This window comes from Phascolarctos cinereus, unplaced genomic scaffold, assembly GCF_003287225.1.
Source record: "Phascolarctos cinereus isolate Bilbo 61053 unplaced genomic scaffold, phaCin_HiC Scaffold_4;HRSCAF=312, whole genome shotgun sequence".
Taxonomy (NCBI): Eukaryota; Metazoa; Chordata; class Mammalia; order Diprotodontia; family Phascolarctidae; genus Phascolarctos; species Phascolarctos cinereus.
The window spans coordinates 518,704,048-518,723,649 of NW_027555847.1; the positions used below are offsets into that span (position 1 = coordinate 518,704,048).

The following is a 19,602-nucleotide window of genomic DNA, read 5'->3' on the forward strand; positions in this document are numbered from 1 at the left end:
ACAATGTTTAAACAAGTAGGCATGGCACCTGGGTGGGTGCAGGAGAAGAACATGCCCCATCTCCCCTTCACAGGGAATCTGGAGAAAGAACATTCTATCTGCCATACCAAGGACGAAGCAAAAATGTTGAGCCAGAAGCTGGCATACCAACCCCCCTCTCACTCAAGGGGTAAGGGGATAACCCAGGGACCACAAACAGCTTGCTATATTCCACCAAAATGCCAAGTTCTACCAGCACTGGGCCACCCCATGGCTTGAAGCAGACCCCAAAGCTCTAACATGTTTTGACAAGAACCAGGACATGCAATTTAAAATTCAATCCTTGAGATGGTGCCAGCTCTACTTGGATATTTGCCCTCCAGAGCCTTCACTTCTCTACCCAGTTAGAGTTCCCAAGGTAAATTATTTCTATTTTCCAACACGTTTTAGAATTTGAAAAGGATGAAGGAAAGACACATATGATAGGGAGAAGAGGCAAATCAATACTGTAGTACAAATAATAAGAACACATATACTTTTATTGATAAAGCATATGTTATATTTCTTATCCTTTCTTTTATTGTTCTTAAGTGGTATTTTAAATACATGAAAAAAATCAAAGCAGGAAGAGATTAGGGAGCTTATCTGCTCAAGTCACTTCAGAGCCAGAATTAGAATAAAAAATTCTCAGATTTCTGACCCAATGCCTTTTTACTAAACAATCCTGGGAGAGCATCATGCCTTCTTTAAACTCCTACATTTGCAATTTCAATGATAAAGTAACTTTCTTAAGGAGGACTAAACAAAGGCTGTTAGGAATGATGATAGAGATGGACCAGATCCTGGCTCCTCCTCCTTCCTCCTTCCTCCCTTCCCCTCCTCCCCTTCCCTTCCCTTTCCATGCCTGATAAAGCATGGTGAAAATTCCCTCAGAGTAAAGAAGACTAGGTTTAAATCCTCTGGAACATCCTGGCTACCTGATGGTGGACACATCATTTATCGTCTTAGTGCCGCAGGGACTCTTAAGAAATATAAACGCAAGCAGGCACTATCTACTTTGGTAGAGGTTGTTCCTCACCTGGAACTCCCTAAAACTATTAAATCACCGTGGGAACAAAAAGCAAAAACAAAACACAGAAGAGGGCACCAGAAACTTGGAAGATTATTCTGGGCCTCTTCTGCTAGGCAGTATTTAAGTACTTATCTCTGTCTAACCCCAAATCCCTTGGATGTCAGGCTTCTAAGTAGGAGGAACTTGAAGAGTGGTCCTATTTTTCCCATGAGTGGCTCCTCAGGTCTGTGCCTTTTGGGAGAGTTCCAGTGTGCCTGGATCCAAGGTGAGACAGAAGGTACCTGGAAAGAAGCTGAAACCTCTTGGCCTGGCTTCAAAGACATGACTGTACAGAAAGGAAAAGAATGGGAGAGGAGGAAGGAGCAGAAGTATGATATAATTAGAACTAGAGGAACCAGTGGAAGCGAGCAGTGGAGGTAGGGTGGCACAGTAGACCCAGCCTGGTTTTGGATTGGAGGACTCGGATTTCAATCTTGCTTCTGCCACTTGGACAGGTTACTTCGATGGGTCTGGGTTCCCTCCTCTGTAAAATGAGGGAGTAATACTACATGACCTTTAAGGTGCTTTCTAGCTCAAAATTTACTCATCTACGATCTATTTTGATTACTTCACTTTTTTGAGGGGGAGGGGGGAGATTGAAGTTGTGATTTCATTGATACAGGAACCGCCCAAAGAAGAAACCCCCTTTTACCGTTGCAGATCAAACTGGTCAACAACTAATTGTACTCGACAACACCGGTAGTAAGACAATGAGCTGGGATTCAAATCCAGAAATTCGGATCAGAGATTTGGAGAAAGAATGGACCTTAGAGGCCACCTAACCAACATTTATATAGCACTTTGAGCACTTTGCATATATCATTGCATTCGATCTCAAAACAAAAATACCAGCAGTAGCTCCCTGAGATAGACAACATTCTTATCCCAATTTTATAGATGTGGGATTCGAATCGAGCTCTTCATAGCTCCAAGACCAACACTCTTATCTGCTGCACCATACTGCCTCCTTGTAACCCAGCTACTAATTTTTTTACAGACGAGGAAATGAGATCGTCACATCTAGAGCACTTTTTACTGTATCAAGAAATGGGAAGCCGGGGAGGAGGGGGGGAAGGGGGCGGCGGGTTAGTAGGACCCGAGAAAACAGTCGGTTTCGTTCTTAGTCCTAGAGTCCTAGCAAAGCGCCTCAATCTGGACTGCAAGCTCCTGGTGGGCTAGCGAAGATCGAGTCCTACCCTGTGGTTGATGCTCAAAAGCTCGATTTGGGTTTGTAGGGCAGAGCTGAGCGGGGAGGAGAAGGAGGAGGAGGAAAATGGGGGCGTCGCCGGGAGGGTTGAGGCCCGCTACTATTGGTCCCGGGACCTTCTCTGGGCCCCAGGGGCGAGGCCAGGGGTGGGAGATAGCAAGGGGTGGAAGAGGCGGGGTCCGGAGCTGGTCCCTCTTGGGCTCGGGCAGTCGGGGCTAGTCGGGGACACGAACCACTGCAGCTGTTGGGAGGGAGAGGAAAGGGCGGGGAACTAGACAAGACGAGGTGGTTGAGCCCCAAGTCCCCGCAGTGTCCCCGAATCTTCACTCAGACCATCTTCCCCCTACACAAACCGCTTGCCCTCACGTCCCAGAGCCGGAGGACCCAGCAGTGCTCAGCGGAACCCGGTACCGCCGTCCGCGATGAGGGAGATCGTCCATATCCAGGCCGGACAGTGCGGGAATCAAATTGGCACCAAGGTAGGAGAGTAGAACTGCGCCAGGAGTGGGGGTGGGTTTGGATCGGTGTGAGGAAAGTCGTCTGTGTTGGGGGGGGAGGGGTATTTCTTAAAGTTTGAATTGCAGAAGCAGGAAGATGATGTTGGGTGATGCCGAAGGATTGCTGTTTATTGAGTTTGGTACCAGGAGAGATGAATTAGCTGTGCAGTCCCTCTAAAGTGTCTTCAATCTGGCCAGGCAGTCTCCCCTCTTCCCCTCCTGCAGCTCCATGCAACTAGCCCAGTTTCTCTCTCCAGAGCTCCTCCTCTCCTGGCGTCCTATCCCCCTACCCGTCCCGCAGTCCTCAATCCTTTCCCTGCCTTGCTCTACGCATCCAAAGTCACACAAAACCCTACTCAGCCGGAACGCGTGTAACTCTAAAAAGTAGCCCGAGGCAATGGAGGAGGCTGAGTGAAGGTGGGGGGCAGCAGGAAGCCAAGAGCCCCAAATCCGGCACATGCCACCCCGATCCACCCTTACCCTTCATCCCCCATCCCGGTTTGGCCCGTCCAGTCCCCTCCTTTCCAGTCCACTCCCTCCCAAAGCAGAGAGGGAGCGGCTCAACGCAGAGCTCAGGCGCGCCAGGAATTCAGCAGCTGCTATACCACGTCCCCCGCCCCCCAACTTCTTCCCCACCCACCCATGGATCTTCCCCCCCCCCGCCGCCCCCAGCAATCCTCCCCTCCTGCCTAATCAGGCGTATTTACTACCCGCCTCTCCCTGGGACTCAGAGAAGAGGAGGAGGGAGGCTGCCCGCATACCCTTGGTGGATAGGGGATGGGGTGTGAGGGAGGAGGGCTGTTTGGGTGGCAGGGACAGGCAGCCCAGAAAGGGGCTCTGTCCATCTAAGTGCTTACTTTCTCTCCTCCCCACCCCCTTTGCTCCTTTCTGCTTTTCCTCCTCCCTCAAGTTTTGGGAAGTTATCAGCGATGAGCACGGGATTGACCCAGCGGGAGGCTACGTGGGTGACTCGGCCCTGCAGCTGGAGAGAATCAACGTCTACTACAATGAGTCATCCAGTGAGTTGTGCCCGTGTGCGGTGCGCCAGGAAAGGGGGTCAAGGACTGTCTCCTCCCATCTGCTAACCCTCCACCCCTCGAGGCCGGACCTCCTGGAGGGGCCAGCACTCTACCCCAGGGCATGGTTCCCTGGCGGTCAGCCTAGCTAGTCTGTCTGGGCAGGGTCCATCACCTCCCTCCCTCTGCCTAGACTGCTCTTTCTGCATGGCCCTGCGGAGAAGGAAGAGGGCCCGGAAGACAGTTATGTTTTCTGGAAAGTTACAATAGGAGCTTGCTGCTGCTCCTCCCCCTCAGAGGCGGGAAATCCGCTGTTAATTTAAAAGAATTCCAACCAGAAGTGTTCAGCTAGCTGGGATGCCAGTTTTTTTCTTCCTTCCCCAAGCCACTCCTCTCATTATCCCCACCTCTCCCCAATCAAACACCACATTTTACACATTTAGAAGAAAAAAGTATTGCCAATTCTTGATTAAAGAGGAGTCTGTGTTATGTAGCTTTTGGGTCATTTGGGTTTCTGGCTTCTCTTTCTCCCTTTTGCTGTCTGCTCTTTGGGTTTTTATTTCTTTTCTTTGCTTGTGCCTCCAAGGACAAAGACAGTTAAATTAGAATCTATCAGTTTTGCTGCTGACACCACGATGATGAGTCTTTGTGGGGAAGTAAGTTAATAGTTGGGGATAAAGGTTAAATGTTTAGATTATTGGTGGATTTCAGTTCTCAAGAACTGTTTATGACTGGCTTTCTAGAGACTTAGGTCATCTTGAACTCTCTGTGTCTAGGGAGTGTGTTAGAATAGTTTCTGTTCACATTTCACCTTAGAAGCAGCTGTACTCTCATTGGGTAGCTAGAAACAATATCTTTCTTGTCCAGCTGGAATGAAAAGGGTCCATACAAATGAAAGTAATCAGCAGGAAGGCAGAGGACTACATGATTTTATTGGAATTTTAAAGAGCCTATTTGGGGAACCCATATTAGTAAGATGAAACTTTTTTAGAGGAGAGAAATTGACCAAAGAACCAAAAAGAGCACCAAATCAGCTGCTACAACAAAAACCATTTATTTTCCATGAACTAAAAATGGAAAGCTTCCCTTTGGAAACAAGGAAGTCATAGCAGGCTCATAGAAGCCTCTCTGAATGAGATCCAACTCCCAGGGTGCATCCCAGGCAGTTGTCAAACTTAATGGAATTAACCAGAGAGAAGTTAGCTCCTGCCTGGAAGAGAGCCTGAGAAAATAACATGGTGGAATGGGTTTTATTTTTTTTTATAGCCCAGAAGTATGTTCCCAGGGCCATCCTAGTGGACTTGGAACCAGGAACCATGGACAGTGTGAGATCTGGGCCTTTTGGTCAACTCTTCCGGCCTGACAATTTCATCTTTGGTGCGTATGTTCCTGTCTGATTTTCTGTGTCACTGGGTGACCATCATCAATATTGCTTTAGGCTTTTGTGTCTTTCCTTCTCCATTTGCAAAATGGGGAGTGAGTGTGTGAGGCGGGGGGTGGAGATGATCTGCCTCATGTTCAAACTCATGAGGAGCAGGAAAAATGAGGTACTAGATATATATGAACTTTGAACTTTACAGGAAGAGAAAACACTCTTGTATGAAAACAAAATTGTAGTATTATTAATGTTACTACTACTATTAATAGCTCTTTAAATGTACCTGATAGAAAAGCAGTGTTTCTCATTCATGCATTCCTTTATTTGTTCATAAATTCCTTCAACAAATGCTATTTACAGAGTTGCCCCAATAAATCCACAAGCATTTATTGGACTCCTACCATAATTCAGTCCCTAAGCTAGCATAGCATAAAATAGCACTAGGGATACAGAAAGTTTTAAGACATGGACCCACCTCTTCTGCAGGAATTGCAGTCCTGTAGGATTGATGAAACACATACACACGAAAAGATAAATAACAATTATAAGCAAGTGTAAGATCAGGTCCTGGCAGAAAGAGATGCTATGGAGGCAATGATACTTTCAGACTAGTGTGTTCAAAAAAAGCTTCACAGAAGAATGAAGTTTGGGGGGCAGCTAGGTGGGTGCAGTGGATAAAGCTCCAGCTTTGGAGTTAAGAGAACCTGAGTTCAAATGTGGCCTCAGATACTTGACATGTACTAGCTGTGTGACCCTGGGCAAGTCACTTAACCCCCGATTGCCTCATAAAAAAAAAAAGAATAAAGTTTGAGTTAGTCCTTGAAGAATGAGGAGGAACTTAGACAAAGAAGAGGAGGGAAGTCATGAATAAAGGATCTGAGAGGAAAAAGTGTTGTATCTCCTTTAACTTCTCCCTGAGGTAGGTTAGTGCCTCGGGGACCTTAGAGTAAAAAGATGTAGTGACATGGAATTGGGAGCATCTCTCCTCTGCCCTGTGTTCTATCCCATTATATGAATCAGTGAGGTCCATGAATTTTAGTGGCCCTCCAAGCCGTTCCAGAAACTGGCTCAAAATACACACTTCTACTGCAGAAGAGAATTTACATTAAAGATCACAGAAGTTAAGATGATAAATGTGTACCCACAATTTGTCACAAATATTCTCAGAAGCTCCACTAACTGAATTGGTGTTGGGGAAACAGGGCGAGCGTGGAGTGTGTCAGTTCGATGGGAGTGTTGGGGAGGGGCAGGGCGGGATCTAAAATGAGCCACAGTGAATATTACTGCTCTATCCAAATCCTCGGTGTACATACTAAATAAATTAGACAGTGCCTAAAGGACAAGTTTAGTATAATGTCATGGGAAGAGGGGAGAATGTCCCCCAATTCCATTCCTATCCCCAAGGGTTTAAGGCCACATAGTGAAGTGCCACTACCTATTTGTACAGAATTATCTTTGCAAAAACTAGAACACAGACCAAATTTTAGGGCTTGTCTGGCTCTCCTCTCTAAGTGGTAAAGGCTATGATGATGTTGGAAGGAGAAAATGGGTATCCCAGCCTACAGAATCAGACTTAGCACTAGAAGGAACCTCAAGGATCATCTTTTCTGACCTCCATCATTTTTATAAATGAGGAAACTGAGAAAACTGAAGTGATTTATGAAGGTCACACAATTAGTGTAGAAAGTAAGATTTGTGGGGCAGCTAGGTGGTACAGCAGACAGAGCTCTGGTCCTGGAGTCAGTAGGACCTGAGTTCAAATCCAGCCTCAGACACATAACACTCACTAGCTGTGTGACTCTAGGCAAGTTACTTAGCCCCAGTTGCCCTCACCAAAAAAAAAAAAGTAGGATTTGAACCAAGGTCCTCTGCTTCCAATGCCAATGTTCTTTCTACTAACCCCAGGGATACTGGCTCAGGATTGGAGGAGGATCTTTATGAAACCTAGGCAAAAAAGTAACTGTGATGGGTCCAAGAAAGTCATGTGCCCAGCTCCCTCAGCTCCAAGTACACTTCAGTAACTCCTGGGAAGACACAGTTGGCCAAAAGCGGGAGTGATTCAGGTGGGGCTCATGTCTAAATTTGGTTTCTGGTACTACAGTTATTGAGGAAAGCAGCCAAAACCCCCAAAACTCTTCTCTTTGTAAGAGGAAGAGGTTGTGGAGCTGAGCCTTCACCAAACCTTGCCTCTAAGCTCATAGGTCTAGCTTTGGGGCCTCCCACTATCTTTATGACACCACAGGGATCATAGATAGCCATCCTTCATTTTCTCTCCCCACTAAAGAAATACTGATGCCTAGAATTGGCCACAGTGTACTTAGAGGAAATATGCAGAAGAAATGGCTCGAGTTCAAGAGAAATTCTCTCTTGGGGAGGGCCAGTGAAGTTTGGGTTTTATTTTCCTTTAAACAATAGCAAACTCCACCATTTTGGGGAAATGACAGTTTTATAGAATAAAAATATCTACTGTGCTCAACTATAATTTCAAATCTGACACACTTTCAGAGATAGGAGTATTAGAAGGATCTTCTAATCCGCTACTTAGGTACTACTTGTGTGATCAGAATCAAATGATTTCATCTGGCTGTGCCTCACTTTCCTCCATGATTAAAGTAGAGAACTGAAGTAGATGATTTCTACTGAAATAGATGTCTTACTGTGACATTTTATAATCCTAAAGCTCATTCAATAGCTGAATATCAGCTTAACAATGTCAACAACAGCCTTCTTGCTGGGGAAAAATATGACAAACAAACCAGTGCTCAGATCTCCCTCTCTGGGAGGGAGATTATGTGTACCCATCTTCTTGGTTTCCCCTAGATCATATGAGCTTCTGCTTTTCAATTCTCTAATGTGTGAGAGAATAATAATAGCTGACATTTTATGTTGCATTTTAAGTTATGCAGAGCATCTTACTGTACTTTATCTCGTGAGCTGAGGACTTACAGGTATTATTATCTTCATTTTGCAGATAAGGAAACTGAGTCTCAAACAGGTTGTTAGAAGAAATGGGTTCCCATCCTGGCTTTTGCCACTTACTGTTTGTGTGTCCTTGAGCAGATCTCTTCTTTACCTTTCTGGGCCTGTTTCTTCAACTGTAAAACGGGGGGAATGGCCTAGACGGCCTTTGAGGTCCCTCTGGTTCTAAATCTATGACCCTAGGAGGTGACTTGACAATGGTCTCTTCCCTAGTAAGTATAGAGGCAGGATTCAAACTCGTGTTTTCCCCACTCAACATGCTGCCTTTCTGAGAATGACTACTTTACGTTTATTTAGCTCTTTTGCACTTTTGGAGGCATTTTCGCATGGGAAATCTCCTTTATTCCTCATAGTAACCCTATTTAGTAAGCAAAAAATGCATACTTTTTCTCATTTTCAAGATGAGGAAACAGGGATTGTTTTTTGCCTTTTTGTATCCCAGCAGAGTGTCTGGCACATAGAAGGCATTTAATAAATATTGATTGAGTGAGTGAAGGAAGCAGAGCAAGGTGAAATAATTTGCCCCAAGTCATATAGCTAACAAGTGGTCCAGCTGGCACACTCACCCAGGTCATAAGATCATACATTTAGAGCTATAAGTTCCCTTGGAGGACATGCAATCTAACTTCTTCATTTTCCAGTTGTGTAAATGGAGGCCTAAGGGATTAAATGATTAGCCTACTGTCAAAGGGACAGTAATAAGAATAGCTGGTATTTAGGTGGAACTTTAAAGTTTGAAAAGTGTTCACCATGTTATCTCAGTTGAACCTCTTGTCCTGGGATTGAACGCTGTCATTTTACAGATGAGGAAACTGAGGCTGAGGTCACACAGCTAAGTAAGTGTCTAGTAAGCAGAAGAACTGGGATTTGAATCCAGGTCCCTTGACTCTAGATCCTATCCTCTTTCTATGGCTTCCTATAGGACTATAGGACTTCCAAAGTCCTGTAGGATTCACTAATAGGCAACAGGTTCAGGACTCTTACCACTCTTGTCATACAGTCTCCGTATAGAGGGCTGGGATGAAAAGAAATGAGCAATGCATGTGTGTTTGAATTGGAACTGGAGGGTCAGGTATTCCCAGTGAAAGCCAATGACTTAATGGCTCTTAGAGTAGCTGAAATACTGATATTAGCTGTCTTTAGACCTTTTTTGTGTCATGGACCCCTTGGGCAGTCTAGTGAAGTCTATGGACCCCTTCTCAGATAATGTTTTTTAAATAATTGAAGGAAATGCTAATTTTTAGTTTAAGGTTGATGAAAATAAAAATAATTTTTTTCCTATCTAAATTCACAGAACCCCTGAAATCTAGAGGGATCAATGGACCCCTAGATTAAGAACCCCTGATTTAGACTACAAATGGAAGGGGTACTTCCACTGAGTCACTAACAACAGGTAACTAGTCTAGTGGAAACTCCTTACTATTGCTCCCCACCCATCTATGACTTCCCCCAACAGAATGAATACAAACAAAGATTATGTGAGTTGACTTTTTTTTTAAGTAGTTAAAGTATATTTTGTAAAAACCTACACCTGAATCAGAAAGCATGTGTATGCAGCAAGGTTATGTAAATGAACAGGAATGCATTTTTTTTTGTAGGGAAAAATAGATTAAATCCCATTTTTCCTGCTAGAGAGTCAAACCAATTGATTTCTGCTTAGCTATAGTTATGGAGGCACCCTGTGGGAAGATATCTCAGTGGGTCAAAAGTGCCATATGCATATTATGGCGAAAACAGCGGCTGAAAGGAAGGGTTTACTTTTAGCAATTCTCCCATTTGTAACTTTTTCTCCAGTTTCAGATCTGGCAGACATGAGCGTTAGAAAACCTAAACAGTGCAGTGGTGCCTTCAGAGAGGTTTGAACAGGACATAAATCAGAGGGTGTGTCCTTTGCCAAGGAAAGACAGCTCAGGGGTATCTGTTGAGGCTTGACTGAAGCTTGGTAAATTACAGTCTCATTTTCTATAGTCAGGAGTCACTGACTGCAATGTCACAACACACTATTACCAGTGATGTTCATTTCATAACCCCCAAATATTTAACTAGGAGCTCCAGTTGCTATGAGACTGTTGCAAAATATTCAGAAGTCTCTAGCTTCTTTCTTTTTCCAAGAACACATAAAGAAAGCTTCGGGACCAATCAATCTACTGTAAATATTTAGGAACCACAGCAAATGGTATAAACTCAGGAAAAGAGAACCGTCGTTTGGAGTCTGCTCTCAGTTCACTGAAGGAGCAGCTTCTGACTTGATTTATTCTTGTTTGATGCTTCTTTGAAGTAACCTGTTTGTTTTCAGTCCCACCTTTTTGTTATTTTAATGGAGTAATGCATGCCCACTTTTTAAAAAGTAGCTGTAGTAATGTTATCATCTTGCAAGAAGGCATAATCCTTATTCAGCTATCAAAGAGGAAACATAACTGTTTTTCTGAGTCTTGTAGCTTCAACAGAGCTTGGAGCAGGGATGTCGCCTGTCCTCTGTTGGGTCTTTGGTGCCTGCTTGCCATGTGTGGCTGGCCACCTTAGCAAGGGAGGGAGAGGGAGAGAGAGAAGGGAAGAAAAAGAGAGAGAAAGACAGAGAGATAGTGGGAGGAAAGAAACAGGAGGGAAGAAGAGAGAGAGAGAGGAAGAAAGGGGAGAGAGGGAAAGAGAAAAGGGAGAGAGGGAGGGAAGAAGAGGGGGAGAGAGAGGAAGGGAGAGAAGAGGAAGAAGGAGGAGGAGGAGAGAAAGAAGAGAAAGAGGAGGAAAAGGAGAAGAAAAAGGAGATGAAGACGAAGGAGAAGAAACAGCAGTTTTTTATGTTGTTATACAGCTGTGCAGGAAGCACAGTGATTTTATATCCTCAGGAGGCAATAGTCACATCCTAGACTGTGCCTACAGTCAGGGGAAAACGGAACAAGGAAATGGCTCACTTGAAACAATTGAAATGCTCAGCAATTGTAGCATTCCTTGGCTCCCCATGCAGAAGACTGGCAAGCATGATATGCTGTCTCAGTTTTGGCCTCCTATGTCCCTTTCTTAATAAATATCAGATGCTGCTGTGCAAATGGCCATTGTGCCTGTTGGACCAAAGGAAATCTGGGCAAAGAACAATTGGGAGGAGGTACAGAATTTACTTCTGAGTTAGATAAGAGACTGAATATCTCTGGAGCTCCTACCAACAGGTGCAGATACCAAGTGGGGCACATGCCAGAGAGAAATCTGTCGCAACTCTAGAAACAAATCATCAGTGATTTAAATGCTTTTTGGTATATTTACCAGGGCCAGAGAAGGAGCTCAGTGGTTAAGGTGTGTTTGTTTTTCCCCCACTTATTTCTCTACTTTTCAGAAATAATAAAAGATTTAAACTCTCAATCACCAAATAGTTAATAGGCACCCATGATGTGACCAGCACTGGACTAGATCCTGTGAGGGAATCTGGCTGTCTGTGATGTCAAGAAGCTGACAGTCTAATGGGAGGAGAAAGAAGCACAGAGGAGGACTGTGGGGTAGTGCAGAGGTGTCAAACACATGGGCAGGTCCAAACTAGAGTAAAATATAATTGAGGAATATTTAACAAAATAAATAAAAATATAACATGTGACCTGCAGGGATCTTTGTGTATGTTTTATTGTTGTTGTTGGGTTGTTTTCAGTTGTGACTTGCAAGTGTGACTTGCCCAGAGTCACACTGTTAGTAAGGGTCTGAGGCTAGACTTGAACTCAGATCTTCCTGACTCCAGGCCCAGTGCTCTATCCATGCACCATCTACCTGCCCCATATAAATTAATATTGTTATTCAGTCTTTTTCAGTCATATCCAACCCTTTGTGACCCCATTTGGGGTTTTTTTTTGGCAAAGATACTGGGTGGTTTGCCATTCCCTTCCCTAGCTCATTTTATAGATAAGGAAACTGGGGCAAACAGAGTTAAGTGACTTGCCCAGGGTCACAAAGCTAGTGAGTGTCTGAGACCAATTTGTACTCAGAAGAGTCTTCCTGACTCCAGGCCTGGTACTCTATACATTGAGCCACCTGGCAGCCCCTATATATGGTTTAGTAGCCCCCATTTTTATTTGAATTTGATACAACCAATGTAGTATATAACATAGCACAGGTGACCTGGAGTCAGGAAGACCTGAGTTCAAATCCCCTTTGAGTCACTAGCTCTAGGCCTCAGTTTCTTCATCTATAAAATGAAAAGGTTAGACTCAATGGCCTCTAAGGACCATTCTGGTTCTAAAATCTGTGATCCTGACTTGTCTGACTTAGCACTGGTATACTAAAGAGACTTAGTAAATAAATTGGTTCATGATTTATTTTATTTTGTACCCACTCATCAAACCCAAATATTTTAGTATACAAAAACAGGAAAGAGAATTGTATTAAGAAACTGGACTAATGTACAGTAGGGGATGTCAAACTAGGGTCCATGGGCTGGATACCACCTGTTTTTGTACTGCCAATGAGCCAAGAATGGTTTTTACATGTAAATGTATTTACAATAAACAACAGTCTTAGCTCATGGAGCCACCCATGGCCCACCAGGAAGTGGGCCAAATGAGCCCTAAGACACAGTTAGATTTTTTTTTAAAGGTTATATATTATATTTAGCAAGGTAGTAACAAAATTGCTCCTTTTTTGTACTCTTCTACCCTTGTTTTTTTCTTTCGTGCACTTAAAATGTTTTATTGGGTTTTTTTTCCGTGCTTACCACTATCACTAATATGATTTTTGATTTTTTTAATCACATCAGTTTGTGAATTGTGAATTGTCATAAACTGGTAAAACCCAGACAAAGTAGCTTGTCCTTTTAGGTAGCTGGTTTCAAACCAGTAAAAATAAATAAAGATTAAGTCAGTGGGAAGCCTGTGGCTAGATAGCACCAAGTGAGCCCTTTTTCAGTATGGCAGGCTGTCCACATACAAAGATCACATTTGGATTATTTCAGGGCAGTATCTGTAGCAGAGAGCTGGAAAGCTTGAGAATTCCTGACTCTTTCCTTTTTTTTTTTTTAAATAATGCTTGCTTCTTCCCACCCCCAGTTCTCCAGCTTTGTGGTTTGGCTTCATGTTTTCTCTATTATCTGGAGGAAGATTGCTAGCCAAAAGTCAAAATTAGGGGATCTGTACCTTCCTTTGCCCCTGACTTGTAGTGTGGCTTTATCACCCAGCCTATGATGTGTAGGCAAATAATAGTTTGTTTTAGTCAATATCTGTCAAGTATTTGAAAGCTGCCAATGAAAGATGCCTTGGGAATAAGTGAAGTTTCTCTTTCTATGATTTTTGGTGGCCTGAAAGTTCAGCACAAGTTAACAGTGGAATGAGGCAGTTAGGTGGTGAAGTAAATAGGGCATTATGCCTGGAGTCAGGGACACCTGATTTCAAATTTGACCTCGGACACTTACTAGCTGTGTGACTCTGGGCAGGTCATTTAACCTCTGTTTGTCTCAGTTTCCTCATCTGTAAAATGGGGATGATAATAGCAACTCTCTCCCAAGGCTGTTGTGAGAATCAAATGACATAATATTTGTAAAGCACTTAGCACAGTGCCTGGCACATAGTAAGCACCATACATTAGTTAGGCATTATTATTATTTTTAAAAAGCTAACGTGATCTCGGGTATAGCATCCAGAATGAGAGGAGGCTGTAGTTGTCATTGTTGTCTTTAATCACGTGGCAGTAATCTGTTTATACTATTGATTGATTTTTCCTTTACATGGTGTCAGTTTATATGCATTGTTCACATATTTCTTTGAATTCTTCACGTTACTTATAGTGTAAATATTTTCTATTACATTCATATTCTGTAATTTAGCTTAGCCATTTCTCAACCAATGGAAACTTGAGTTTGTTTCTAGTTTTTTGCTAATTCAAATAGTGTTGCTAGGGAAGCATACCCACATGAAACATCAGGGAATAGTGAAAAGAAAGCCAACCTTTAAGCCAAGAAGACAAGGATTTGAATTCTGCCTCTGACACATAATGACTGTGTGACTCCTGGCAAGTCATTTAACTTCTCAGATTCAAAAAGAAACACCACATGTTGATTTAGAAAACCACAAATTAACATTATTTATGTGGTATTTTTATTTATTTTTAAAACATTTTCCAATTATGTTTTAATCTGGTTAGGGCCACATGAACAAATTTGACACCTCTGCTCTAGGCAACTCTAAGACCACAAGTTTCAAAGAAGGTGCTGACCTACACTGTTAGAGGATGTTTCCTTCATCAAGGAAATCATGGTTCCAGCACGTATCCATATATATGCACATATATGTCTCCATGTTTACTGCCAATACCTCCTTAAGAGCATTGGGCCTAAAAAAAAAAAACAAAAAAAAACAGGGCAGCTAGGTGGCGTAATGGATGAAGCACCAGCCCTGGAGTAAGGACGACCTGAGTTTAAATCTGGCCTCAGACCAAACACTTGACACTTGCTAGCTGTGTGACCCTAGGCAAGTTACTTAACCCCAATTGCCTTACCAAAAAAAAAAAAAGCATTGGGCCTAGTTAAAAAGCATTTATTAAGGGCTTAATATATGCTCTAGGGATACAAGGAAAGGCAAAAATATGGTCCCTGCCATCAAGAAGATTGCAGTCTAATGGGGGATAAACATGCAAAAAATTGTACATATAAAATATGTAGTATAAATGGAAAGAAACCTCAAAAGGAAGCACTAGCGATGGGAAGTCGGGGCTTGAGGGGAGGGAAGACCTCTTGTAGAAGGTGAGAATTGAGCTGAAGGAAGCCAGGAAAGCCAGAAGCAGAGATGAGGAGGGAGAAAATTCCAGGCTTAGGAGACGAATCAGTGAAATTACAGAATCAGGAGATGGAGCATCACATGCAAAAAGGCCAGTGTTGCTGTACTGTAAAGTATGAGGAGGGGAGCAAGGTGTAAGGAAACTGAAAAAGTAGGAAGGGAACAGTGACAGACTTTAAATGCTAAACAGGATTTTGGGGGGGGGGGAAGATGCCAAAGCGAAGCCTATATTAAGGAAATCACTCTGGAAGTAGAGTGGACAGATTAGTGTAGGGAAGAGACTTGTAGTAGGCAAAATGAACAGAAGACTATTGTAAGAGTACAGGTGTGAGGTGATAAGGACCTGGACCAGGGTGGCAACTCTGTGAATGGAGAGAAGGGGATACATTTGAGAGATGTGACTTGGCAACAGATGACATATTACATATGTGAGTGCAAGTGAGGAGTTGAAGATGGCACCAAAACACATAAGTTTGGGTGGCATGAGGATGGTACTGTCAACAGTAATAGGGAAGATCAGTAGATAGGAGGTTTTGGGGAAAAGAAAATGGATTCTGTTTTGGAATGTTAGATCTGAGATGTCTATAGGACGTCCAGTTTGAGATGTTCAAAAGGTGATGTGAGACTGGAGCTCAGGAGAGAGATTAGGGCTGGATATATAGTTTTGGAAATCTGTATAGAGATAATAATTGAACTCATGGGTGATAATGAGATAACCAGGTGAGACCGTAGGAGAAAAAGGCCCAGAACAGAGCCATGGTGAACACTCATGGTTAGCAAAGGAGACTGAAGAGTAGTCAGACAGGCAAGAGAAGAACCAGGAGAAAACAGTACCATGAAAAGCTAGAGAAGAGAATATCAAGAAGAAGGTGATTGACAATGTCAGAGGCTGCAGAGAGGTCAAGGATGAGGACTGAAAAAAGCCATTGGAATGGGCAATTAAACGATCATTAGTAACTTTGGAGAGAGCAATTTCAGTTGAATGATGAAGTCAGAAGACAGACTGAAGAGGATTTAGAAGAAAGGAAGAGCTGAGAAAGTGGAGACACCATGTAGGGAGGGCTTTCTCAAAGAGTTTAGCCATGAAAGGGAAGAGATATGATAACTAATAGGGATGGTCAGAAAAATTATTTGGTTTTTTTTTTAAGGATGAGAGAGATATGGACATGTTTGTAGGAATCAGGGAAGCAATCAATAGGCAGAGAGTGAATATTAGCTAGAAAATGGATATGGTAGTAGGAGCAATAAGCTGGAAATGAGATAAGATAGGATCAAGGGTGAACATATGGATTTGCCTTTGCAAGGACACTTTTTCATGACACAGTAGGAGAAGGCAGCTAAGTAATATAAGATGAGGAGGGGAAAAGAGGAAGCTCTTGGTGAATGACAGTTTTTTTCAATGAAGTAAGAGAAGCCTTCAGCTGAGAGGATTGGGGGAAGGTGTGACATGGTAGGCTCAAGGATGAATGAAAAGTTTCGGAATACCTGCTACAGTAAGTGGATAGTGAATCAACTAAGGAAATATGAAGGGCAATAAGGGCCTAGTTGAGATTATTTATAACATAAATTTATAGCGTTTAGGAGTGTCTGGCACACAGTAGGTGCTTAATAAATGCACACTGAATTGACAGTTTTTATGGATTCAGTCAGTAGCATGTGAATAGAAACAAAGACATGGTGAGAATGATCCAAGGCTGGGGTTTGGCAGAGCGTGGGTGTAAAGGGTCATATAACCATCACCCCCAAAAGCAAGAGATTTGCAGATTTGGCCTGGTAATTGTTTCTGTGAATGGTGCAGCCACAGCTACTCAAGACCCAGACAGAAGAGTTCTGGCCATCAAAGTCCTTGGCACTGTCCAATGGCTCAACATTAGAAAGTGAGGTTTTATAGGGAGAGATAACTTTAAAGAAAATGTATTTGCTTTGCCACTTAAGGATCACAGGACCTTTCAATCTGACTTGCAACTGAAATTTCCTCAGTTATACTGCTAGTGTGTTAGAACCTAGACTTCAGTCTTCTGACCCCAAGATGAGTCTTTTTCCCACCAAACCACACTGCCCTTCAGTAAATGTGCTTTCCTTCCCTCCCCTTAACATATGAACTGCATCTTAATATAGTGTTTCTGATGTGGTTTTGCCTCTTCTGCCCAGATCCCAGATCAAACTATTATTTCCAAGTAACATTCTATCAAGGATTAGGAACAGGACAAAAAAAAAACCCAGAGGATTTTGATCCTTTGTAGAAAAGACTAAGAGAGGTTAGGCGACTTTTCAATGGAGTATGTTCTATTTAGGTAAGCTGCCTGAAGTTCATGCTAAAAATAACTCAATTTTATGTTAACATTTTGCCTACATATTAATCTTTTATTAGAAAATGAATTTAAAGTGAATAATTCTGAAAGACTCTGATCAGTGGAAAGATCAAACACGATTCCAGAGAAGAAAGAATGCTGTCTACCCACCTCCCAACAGAGGTGTTGGGACTAAATATGCACAATGAGACACACATTTTTGAACATGGCCAATACATGAATTTGCATGACTATATGTGTTACAAAGGTTTTGTTTTCCCTTTCCTTTTTTTCCAGTGGGAAAGAGGTAGGAGAGAAAATTAGTGCTTGTTAATTTAAAATATATGTAATTAAAAAACAGAAGTTGGTAAATTAAAAATTCAAATGCTCTTTTAAAAAAAGATTTCCTTTATTTTTACATGCAAATTTATTGTATCTTTGGATCAGCTCTCTACTAAAGTCCTACTTGTGATGCCTCATCTCAGCAGGGAAATGAGATCTCACAGGTTGTGCCAGTGAAGCACAAGTGGAAGCTGGTTTTTGACAAGCTGGAATAATTAAGAACATAGGCCCAATCATGGCCCATCTGGCTGATGTTCAGAGAAGCTAATCACAGAGGTTGAGTGCAGGGAAATAAAATTTTTGGTGACAGAAACTATCATTTACCAAAGCTAGAATGGTTGCAGTCTGACAGAATCATGAATCTTTGAAGTATTAGGACCAAATTTTTTTCTAGTGAAATACTTCTCCAAGTTTAAGACAAAAGTCACAAGGAAAATGCGATTTGACATATAGAAATTTGCTTCCCAGGAAACTTTTTAGGAACAAATGTCTCCTATCGAGTGAGATTCATCTTTTTTTCCAGCTCTCTGAATGCCTTAGAGGAAATACAATAACTGTGCATTTATTTCATTTGTTAAATTTGTCTCCCTAATGGGAAGCTTTTTGAGGGCAAAAAGCATGGCATATAATTCTTTGATAATTGTCAATGTCTAGCAGAATACCACATACTTGGTACATAACTTGAGTACTGAATGTATGCACAAGAGTTAAATTTTTCTTTTTAAGTTTTGCAACTCAGGCTATAGGGAAAGAAGAGTTCCATTAAATATTTTTTTATTGATGCTTTTTAGATGAAGATTAGGCCTCCCTTTTCAAATCACATGCATATTTCTTCTATGTTTTATTGCAGGACAAACCGGTGCAGGAAACAATTGGGCAAAGGGACATTACACTGAAGGAGCAGAGCTAGTAGATTCAGTGCTTGATGTAGTGAGGAAAGAATGTGAACACTGTGACTGTCTGCAAGGATTTCAACTCACTCACTCCCTGGGAGGAGGAACAGGGTCTGGTATGGGAACACTGCTCATCAGCAAAATCCGAGAGGAGTATCCAGATAGAATCATGAATACCTTTAGTGTCATGCCTTCTCCCAAAGTGTCTGATACTGTAGTGGAGCCTTATAATGCTACCCTGTCGGTTCACCAGCTGGTTGAAAACACAGATGAAACTTACTGCATTGACAACGAGGCTTTGTATGATATCTGCTTCCGTACCTTGAAGCTTACCACCCCAACCTATGGAGACCTTAACCACCTGGTGTCTGCAACCATGAGTGGGGTAACCACCTCACTGCGCTTCCCAGGGCAGCTCAATGCTGATCTCCGCAAACTGGCCGTCAACATGGTCCCTTTTCCTCGCCTTCATTTCTTCATGCCAGGCTTTGCTCCTTTAACAGCCAGAGGCAGTCAGCAGTACCGAGCCCTGACAGTCCCAGAACTCACTCAGCAAATGTTTGATGCTAAGAACATGATGGCTGCTTGTGACCCAAGACACGGACGGTATCTCACTGTGGCCACTGTCTTCCGAGGCCCAATGTCCATGAAGGAAGTGGATGAGCAGATGCTGGCCATCCAGAACAAGAATAGCAGCTATTTTGTAGAGTGGATCCCTAATAATGTCAAGGTAGCTGTATGTGACATCCCTCCTCGTGGCCTTAAGATGGCCTCCACATTTATTGGCAATAGCACTGCAATTCAGGAGCTCTTCAAACGCATCTCTGAGCAGTTCTCTGCCATGTTTCGCCGAAAGGCTTTCCTTCACTGGTTTACAGGAGAGGGAATGGATGAAATGGAATTTACAGAAGCAGAAAGTAATATGAATGATCTAGTCTCAGAATACCAGCAGTATCAAGAAGCTACAGCCAATGACGGAGAGGAAACTTTTGAAGATGATGAGGAAGAGATCAATGAATAAAGAAAAATTTCCCTATTACACTGAAACATGAATGAAAGCTTAATAAAATTCCTTTAAATGTATAAACTGTCTTCAATTTAAAGTCTTTTGAACATGGCAGATAGTTGACATGGAAAATAGTTGGAAAACTAAGAATTTTTCTTTTCAT

At 42.6% G+C, this 19,602-nt stretch overlaps 1 protein-coding gene across 2 annotated transcripts; it reads left to right on the top strand.

Annotated features, from left to right (window-relative positions):
- Positions 1–2,476: 2,476 nt before the first annotated feature.
- On the top strand, positions 2,477–19,520 carry TUBB6 (tubulin beta 6 class V). 2 transcript variants are annotated; one of them, XM_020985561.2, is made up of 4 exons: positions 2,477–2,776; positions 3,705–3,813; positions 5,077–5,187; positions 18,391–19,520. In XM_020985561.2, the coding sequence occupies exons 1-4, from the start codon at positions 2,720–2,722 to the stop codon at positions 19,452–19,454; spliced, it is 1,341 nt and encodes a 446-aa protein (XP_020841220.1). In that variant the 5' UTR covers positions 2,477–2,719; the 3' UTR covers positions 19,455–19,520. The 2 variants fall into 2 exon arrangements, with proteins under 2 accessions (XP_020841220.1, XP_078009658.1); XM_078153532.1 differs by lacking the exons at positions 2,477–2,776; positions 3,705–3,813; positions 5,077–5,187 and adding an exon at positions 7,174–7,251.
- Positions 19,521–19,602: the final 82 nt, after the last annotated feature.